Genomic DNA, 8,907 nt, shown 5'->3' with positions numbered 1-8,907 from the left:
TCCAGAAGTGGGGATTACTTAATCTTTCTATCTAATTAGGCAATATTCTATAATCAGGATCATCTCACTTTTTCTTTCTCATTATGTCGATAAGTTTGCCTTTGACGACTAATGATCACTTTCCGAAAAACAACAGGTAAACCACCGAGTGTAATGGATGAGTAAAGTGCTTGGTGGGGTGATGGATGATTGTTTTCTTGGAGCTGTTTTCCTTAAACTTCCGAACAGGTATCAGAGAAATAAGTAATGTCCCGAGTGAATTATGTGTGGATGAGACTTGAACAAACTTAATCAAACTGAATGGTTGCAGCATTGGAAGGTTGAATGGTCGGTAGCACTGCTGTGAATATAAAGCGTGTGCCTAAGTTGGACTGTTGCGGATATAGAGAAACGTTATAACTTGGTAACTGGAAATGACTTGTTCTGCTTTTAATTAGGGTGACTGACTCCGCAGTATTGTCTGAATATTGCCGAAATGCTGAGATAAACAAAACTGTCAATCTAAAGCTAAAGTCTTTCAGCTTTAGTCGTCTCCTGTTTTTAAGAAATTACCTTTTCTGACTGAGACGGAGGATTAGGATAAATTCTGCTACTTCAGATAAGAATTTAGCAAATGAAAAAAGGTTGGGTATAGAGAGGTAAATTAAAAGACCATGTTGTATTTTGCATCGGCGTAATGGACAGAAATTAATTCCACAAGGCAAACTAATGAATTTCCTAACCGTGCATAAAACCTTTCAGACTTAAGACTCGAGTAATTTAGCAAACTTCAATAAAGTGCATATTCAATTGAAGAAAAAAAAGACATGGACATTTGTTGATGGCAGCTCTCTGATGTTGTGTTGAAAATGTCTTTGTTTCAGAGCACTTTAATGGAGCGTAGACTACAGCAAGCAGAGCCAGCTTAATTGGACAGATAGCTCAGATATGTCCCGTGTTCTGCCTGCCTTTTTAGTCGTTGATTTCTCGAAACACGATTCTGCTTCTTCTGTGGCACCCTGGGCTCCTTTGTTTGCACGGATTCTCCAAATGAAACAATGAACACGACCGAATGCTTACAGAGGAAAGTTGCAAAACATATTCAGGCCACCTGTCATGCAGCATTACATTACTTTTATCATTCACTGTCACACATGTTGAAAAGAAATTCCCACACACTTGTACCACCTCGTTTATAAGGAGGAGCCAATCCACCATGTAATTACACCTTTCAATTACATTCTCAACCTTTGATTCCTGAGCAATACGATGATTCCTCACTGTAAACATCACAAAATCACCTCTCAGTAAAGCATGTTATCTATAATATCAGATTATCAAACAAATGTACAACTTTTTACATTCATATAATGACATGAATGCATCAACTGGTACAGTCCAGCAGATACAGTATGTGTGTGTATTCAATGTATCTTTGAAAGCTGGGTTGATTTGAATGTGGGTGTTGAGAGTGAGTCTGTAAATGGGCTACATACAGTCATGATTTGGCTTTAATGTTACATTGGGCATCAGAAAACAATAGGTCATTATTTCCCATTAGATTACAGTAATAAAAAAATGCGTGGGCAGTACCTTTTGATTAAATGTACAAACTGTCTGGATTTAGTTGTCAGAAAAAATAATTGTAGTTTCAGTCAACTAAATTTAAAAATACATTATTCATCAATAAATGTTCATTAATCTGTTGAGTCAAATATATCATACAATTTCTATATTGACGAAATTGTGTCAGTCATTTCTATAAGTCTAATCAATCACTTATCTTTAAAGAAGCAGCGTATTTTGATTAATATGAGCAGATACACACCTGCAGCTGAATATATACCCTATCATTTTTGTTAGCCTCAAAGCATAATTGCCTCAGTGATATTCCAATGCTGTTGTTTTTTGTTTTTTTTTAAACAATATTACGCGGTAAATCAGCAGTGTTAAGAGAGTAGGACAAGAAAGATTTTACAATTTTGCTAAATTTTGACTTAGGGAAATTATGCCTTGAGGCAAACAAAATGCAGCTTTGAGGAGTTTTTTCAGTGAAAATAAACATAAAATATAAATTTGCATGACCAATTGGCCTAACTCTGTAAACTAAAATAGTTCTGTTTTTTAAGTCTTAAAAAGCCTTAAGGAATAGAAATGCAAAGTCATTTTGTAATAGTTTTTTTTTTTTTTTTTTATATCATGTTTGCAATACAAAAATGAGGTCAGAAATAATTGGTCAAAGAAGTTAATTATATTATAATGATTAAATTATTATCCACGGTATCCAATTCTATAAGCCATGGATCTTGCGGATATAGGGTTAGTAATAAGGTCTTAAAGTGCGTTTATGGTCTGGCAATTTAATGTTTACATTAAATTTTCTAGTTTATTCGAAGATTGTGCAAAGAGGAATTCATCAATTACATAGTTTACTTTAATAACAATCCTTCCATCAGCTCACACAGTAAACTGTTTGTCTTTGTAGTTATATGATAACCAGCAATATTAGCTCAACTCTGTATCAGAGTGACAAAAACACAATGACCACAAAATAAGTAAAGAGAATGAGGGTTTGTCTCATTACATACAAAGATTGTAAAGGCCTCTCGCCATTAGGCTGTCTTGCTTATATTCTGTACAAGAGTGTTATTGATTGAATAACGTGACAGGAATATTGATCACGAGTATATCCAAAGGTTTATATGAAACACACACACTGAAAAAAAAAAAAGAGTCCTGGAAGATAAATCACATCAGTGGTTGCAGCTGCTTGAGAGTCCAAATTCAAGCTGCTTTTTGCAAAAGCTATTGGAGTGTTTTTGCTCATTTTGTCATTACAGAAGATTTACTTTCTGACAACATGCTACCATCCAGCGCATTTCAGTTTTGCTGCAAGAAGCAGTCTTTTAATGGAAAGTAGTCTGTTGTCCACAATTGAGTCTTTGCTCAAATGTCAACATTGATATGACATTTAGATATACAGCACACCGGTAGCTACAACAAATAAGCTATATATAAACTTTTTGCTACATTTTGTTTGCTGAGAATGAGGTATGATCTCACAGAGTGAGTGACACGTATGTGATTTCAGCACTGTTATACTCGTATCTGCCGCTCCATAATTCCACGCTTGCGCTTCTGTGCATAGAGTCTTGTCTCTGGCCTCTTCTCTGCCACCTGCACCAAAGGAACGCTTCCTCATTTGAGGATCCTTCCTGATTACCATGGGTTCCCACAGTTTCCTGGGATATAGTCGCACATTCTAGTGTCTTTACAACAATGTTCTCTGGCTCCACAAGTGCTTGTTGACCTGACATTGGGTCTTGTAGATCTGGCAATAATGGATCTGTATCAGGAATAGGCGAATCTGGGGCTGAACCTGTTGAAATCTCAAACGATGTGTCAGGAGATACTGAACTAGGAGGAGATATTGTAACAGTGATTTGTGGTAATTCCGAGGCTCCATCGTGAGGCATGTGGGCCAGGCTATACTCCATTGCCGGATCCAAACAGACTAAATCAGGGGAAGGAGTCAATGGGGACATAAGGGCGGGGTCCACAGAAGGCAAAGGGGAACTCTGACTGTCAGAATGAGAGAGAGGTGAATGATACAGAGGAGGGTCTAACTCGTCAGTATTTGAGGATGATTCAATGCTAAAACCAAAAGGTTCTGGTTCAGGATCCATGAAAACTGAGTCAAGATCATCTTGATCTAAAGAAGTCAGCATGACCAAGTCAAAGTGGATGAGATCTGCATGATATATGGGAGCAGTGTCCTGGGGTTCTGGGAGGGGTGGCCACTCTGTATCTTGAGTCTCGGCTTCTGTGTTTGACTCAGTTTCTACTAAAGTAGAGGAACAAGCTGAGACTGATGTTTCCAGAGGAAGATCAGAAGCATAATCTGGAAGATTCTCGACCAAATCTTGATTAGTGTCAATCTCATTTGGACTCATTGGAGGTTCTGGATCAAAATACTCTGAAACTATGATAGATGGACATGTAATCTCAGTTTCTGGGTTAGAAAGTGTACTAGGATCAAGTACAGGTGTGGATGATTCACATACTAGAGGTTGACTTTGTTGAACAGTTGTGTCTGACCTAAAAGGTTTGGATTCTGATTGTGTCAGGTCTGTGCAATCTTTATCTGTCGATCCAGTATCTACAGTTTTAGGATCTTGAGAGTCTTGGCATGTATTGTTTGTGGTAACAGGGTCTGTGGACTCTGAATCTGAAAGACATTCTTCGTCCTGATCTTCTGGGGGAGACACAGTAAGTAAAGGGACTGGAAATGGCAATTGCATTTTATTTACATCAGTCTGATGTAGGATTGGTGTTTCCTCTGGGTTTGCCTGTTCAGTATTGAAATGAGGGTCAAGGTTGGAAGATGTGTTTACTCCTGATGGGAGATTTTCTTGATTTGTTTTGGTCTTAACATTTGTTTCCATGAAAAGGTTTGTTGTGGTCTGAGGTGTGACTGGATCACTAGAAGCCAAATCAGATAAAGATTGAATTGCACGACTCTGACATTCTGACTCTGGTGGCAGTTTAACAACAGCTGGAGCATCAGTTGGCTCCAAAGGCATTGACTGATGTGCTTTAATAGAGCCAGGAAGTATTGGATCTAAAGATAATGGTATGGCACTTTCCACATACATTGACTGTGGACTGGCAAGGATGCTAGGATCCATTGAAAGTTGCTTCGGTAGACCTCGTCTGGGTCCTTTGCGTTCCTCTTTCTCTTCAGGACAATTTACAGCTGCGTCTGCAGTGCTTTGTCTAACCAAAACTTTGCTTCTTGCCTGGGTGCCCACAGAGATTTTGGGTACCACAGGTCTTTTCTCTCTCGCCCCAGTAGACCCTCTGTCTGAGGTAGAGGTTCCAGGTTGTCCAGTCCCTGCCGCAGGTCTGTCTTCTGTCCCTGACTTTGTTCCCATTCCTGTCCCTGATCCTATCCCTGCTCCACCACCTACACTTGTTCCCGCTACAATTGAGCCACCTTGAGGAGACCATGTGTTGTAGTGTTGTGTGAAAGTGTTAAAGTTACTGTTAAAAGCACGCAGTTCTTTACAGAGGTCCCTCCGAAGGTCAGCTAACTCCCTGCGCATTGCTGAGACCTCTTCCTTCCATTGCATGCTGATGGCTGCAGCTAACGTGGCTGACTCTTTGATACTGGCTTGAATAGCTTTTGGTGATGGGCGTTCCGGGGCACTAGATCTGGGGGATCGGAAGAGGCTTGGAGAAACAGGCGGTCCAGACATGGGTTTCGCTGTGGCCCCCAAGGCTTCTTGGTGATAAAGCCTGTCTCTTCTGATAGGGCAGCCTAAATCATCATGAGTCATAGGGGCCGTGTCTGCCACATCTTCATGTACACTGGTCTGGTTGGGTAAACAAGAGTCTTCCTGCACATAATTTCTGTCTGGAAGACAAATGTAAATATGCATCTGTGATTTGATCCACAGGTGTGAGCAGCTGGAGAGAATGTGCTTTTTATTGCCACAAAGCAGTAACATCAAGTCATGCAACAAATGCCATGAGTCAAAATAAGAAGCTGAAATCCACAGCCCTTGTGTGTCAGTGTTATAATTATTATTGTTCCAATATGCACATGTATTGATTGTAGAATCATATCAGGGAATAAAGTAATAAAGTCTTGAATTCGGTATAAATGATCATTTTAAAATAGAAAAAAAACCCTCCTATTTTGACTCATTTAGATTGATGGTTTACACTGCCTTCTCGCCCTTAATTTGTAGCATGCATTCTTCACATCTTTGGAGTGCACAAAGCTGAAACTCCTATAACACATCACAGACAATGGAAAATATTCCTTAATTTATGGAGCGAGGCAAAATCCTCACATGCGAATGTGTGAACTTTGTGCAGCGAAGATGAGCAAAGCATCCAAACCTTAACTTTTCAATCAGGAAGTATTGTATGAACCCTATTGAAAAAGTGAGGTCTAGTTTTTCTATTTATATCAAACTTCCACATGTCCTTATTAGTAAGAATACCAATCACACACCAAATCCTGTATCCTCAAGGGCAAGAGTACCAAATTTTAACGAGAAAGCAGTGTAAGCAAACAATTGTAGAAATGAAAAATTGATTATGAGCACATCTCCAGGTGTCCACACCTCTCGATCTTTCTATTCAAGGCCTATTTAATGTATTTACGAGAGGAGGGGGTGAGATCCATTCAGACTTCTTGTTCTTCTCTTTTTCCCGAGGGTGTATCCTTTCCTCTGCAAGTCCAGCAATCACGGCAATCGTAGAAAGCATCAGCAGCCCACAATTTATAGATTATAGATTAATGGATGTGTAAGTTTGCATTTTTGATTCATAGGAACAAGCAAAGTAATAGTTTAGTTAGCATTGCAGTCATTTTCCTGTGGGTGCAACTTGAAGTTGGCGATATTTTTGTAAAGTCTGTGGCGTGCAATCTATTTTTTTGGTCTTGTGCTAATGTCACCATGCGGCACCATAAAGTAAGTTGAATATGTTGCAGGAAAAAAAGACCATGTCCTTATTCTGAACCGATTTCTTATGCCAGACTATTATTCTTTGTGGTTTTCAATAGGGTTCATAATTTTACTCACTGATGCATCCAGAGCAAATGAAACACTGTATTCAAAATACAGCAGCATGAATTGGCAACAGCTCACAACTACAGTAACTACAGAAATCCCCCCCCCCCCCCCCCCGCCCACCCCACCCACCCCGTAAAAACATGGAAACATTTACGTGATTCATGCAAAGCTGTTTGACAGCACAAGCAGTTTGCAATAATTGTTGGTTTGTCAATCCAAGATGACACATCAATTCCTATAATGTCAACTCTAGGAGTTAGTGTAATGCTAGCGACCGAAACATCAAAAATAGCATTCAGGACAGCACAAAATGTATTAGGCAAATAGACTGAAATCATATAATATCTTACCAGTAGTAGACCTGATGGTGGGATGTGACATTGGAGACGATTGGGGGATGCATTCATCGTCTTGGGAGTAGCCGGCTTGAATGGCTCGTAGGTAACTGTGGCTCCGTGTCCTGAAGCAGCCTGGCAGGTCCAAAGCCTCCATGGCTTGTGATTCCATCTCACTGAACACTGATTCACACACAGACTCAAACTGGCCATTTATTTCCGTTTCACTCATCTCTGCAGGGTACAAAAAAAATGTATTATGCTTTTCTCCATTGATAACCCAGCAGGTGGTATTTAGTTGCAAAGGTGGAATCAAAATGAAACATTTTGTGCCAGAACTAGTTGTAGCTACTGTTGGCTTTTCTCTGAAGGACCAGCTCTAAAATATGCACATTTTTCTTTTTTTTTTTACGATTTCTTAGATCAGAACCATTTTCATATTCATTATTCAACTCTAATGTAACAAGAATCAACGATAAACGTCTAGCCCTTTTAGGATTTGGATTAAGAAGCTTCTTAGTTTAGCTTCTAAACACCAAAACAAATCAATAGGCTATGCCTCTCATTCCAGAACAAATTAGTATCTAAAAAAAAGTCAATTTTTGTTCTTCATATTGATCAGCAAAGACAGGCAATAAAACCCTCATTAGAACCCGGTTAAATTATATCTAGGGTAAATGAAAATAGGAGAGGTAAACCTTTTTTAATCAACATCTTTTTTGGGAGAGGCCTGAATAAAGCAGAGAAAAAACATGGACAAAGTTTGCGTGTTATATACATTTTCAGTTGCACTTTTAAAAAGAAAAAGAACTATTATGTAGTTTTGCATTGTTTATTATAGAACCAGAATTTAAATTAATAGGCTTCATTTTCATTTGTATTATTCCTTTATTTATTTCCTTCAAGATTTATTTTTAGTTAAATTGCATTGTTTTGAATAGTTTATCAAGGAATTCTTTTGACAATGAAAAATAAAAGGAAAATAGTACAGTATTTTCTAGTTTTTTTCCCAAAAAAAAAAATTTGTCTACAGTCCCATTTTGTAAAATAAATCGTGAGAGAATCGTATCGTGAACCCAGTATCGTGAATCGAATCGTATCGGGAGTTGAGTGAATCGTTACATCCCTAATTAGCAGTCATGGATAAAATACTACAACAAGTCTCTTTTAGGATGCTTTTCTTCAATATAATGTCTTTTTGGATCTTAAGAGATATTAGACCATAACTGACCAATGAAAGAGAATTTCAAGTACAAATTCATACTTACTGTACATTTCAAATGAATGGCTTATGATTAAAGTTTGTCTAAAGTGAAAACTTGACAACAAATTTCTGTAATCGTGTAAATCAAATCACAAGCCTTGTGAAACTACAGTCTGTAATTCTGCGGCACAGCTGGAATAAAGCCATTGTTTTGTGCCTATTTTTTCCTGCTTATTATTTATTTATTTGATGCATATTCATGAACATCTGTAATACAGTGTGTATATGCCAGATTATAGCCAAAAAAGCTAATTTCCATCTGTTGTCCCTAGGCAGGTAACACAAAATAGAAATACATTTACAAACATTACATTTGACAATAGCAGACAGTTTCAACAAACATTACATATAGCAGACAGTTAAAAGTGGCTTTCTAACATCCACAGTGACTCGCTTTGATAGCACATTTTGTCCAAAAGCAGTGCATCTGTGTGGTAATATCGTGATTTACTGTATCAAAGGCCATCTCGGTTTGTTAAGTGAAATAGGCGTGAGATTGGTTTTTGAAAATTCAAAATTGGAGTCTCCTTAATCAGTGGTTTTCCAAACAGGGGGTACTTAGAAATATTTACAATTAATTTAAAAACAATCAAGAAATGTTGCTAGTTTCTTTATAGGCTTTTTTTTTGGTGTGACAAACTCACCACAAGCTAACAGTACTTTTGCTCAATAATTACAAGCCAGGTCACACTTGTAAATGATATTATAATCTCACTGTGGTTTCCTGACTAAATAAAGGCTA

The 8,907-nt window shown here is 38.1% G+C and overlaps 1 protein-coding gene across 5 annotated transcripts in view; it reads right to left on the bottom strand.

Annotated features, from left to right (window-relative positions):
• Positions 1–2,014: 2,014 nt before the first annotated feature.
• Positions 2,015–8,907, bottom strand: part of dlgap2a (discs, large (Drosophila) homolog-associated protein 2a) — a 156,701-nt gene continuing 149,808 nt past the window's right edge. For 4 of the 5 annotated variants that reach the window (XM_028438949.1, XM_028438945.1, XM_028438947.1 and 1 more), the window contains one exon: positions 6,998–7,133. Coding sequence is in view for 4 of the 5 variants with exons in the window: in XM_028438945.1 (XP_028294746.1) it covers positions 7,126–7,133 (8 nt within the window). In the remaining variant the exon portion in view is untranslated. Of the gene's footprint in view, positions 5,396–6,916; positions 7,134–8,907 lie in introns of those variants that run through there. The other variant, XM_028438944.1, reaches the window with a different exon arrangement.

Source organism: Gouania willdenowi, chromosome 22, assembly GCF_900634775.1.
Source record: "Gouania willdenowi chromosome 22, fGouWil2.1, whole genome shotgun sequence".
Lineage (NCBI taxonomy): Eukaryota > Metazoa > Chordata > Actinopteri > Blenniiformes > Gobiesocidae > Gouania > Gouania willdenowi.
The sequence above is the reverse complement of the archived record's forward strand: the minus strand, read 5'-3'. Positions and strand labels throughout refer to the sequence as shown.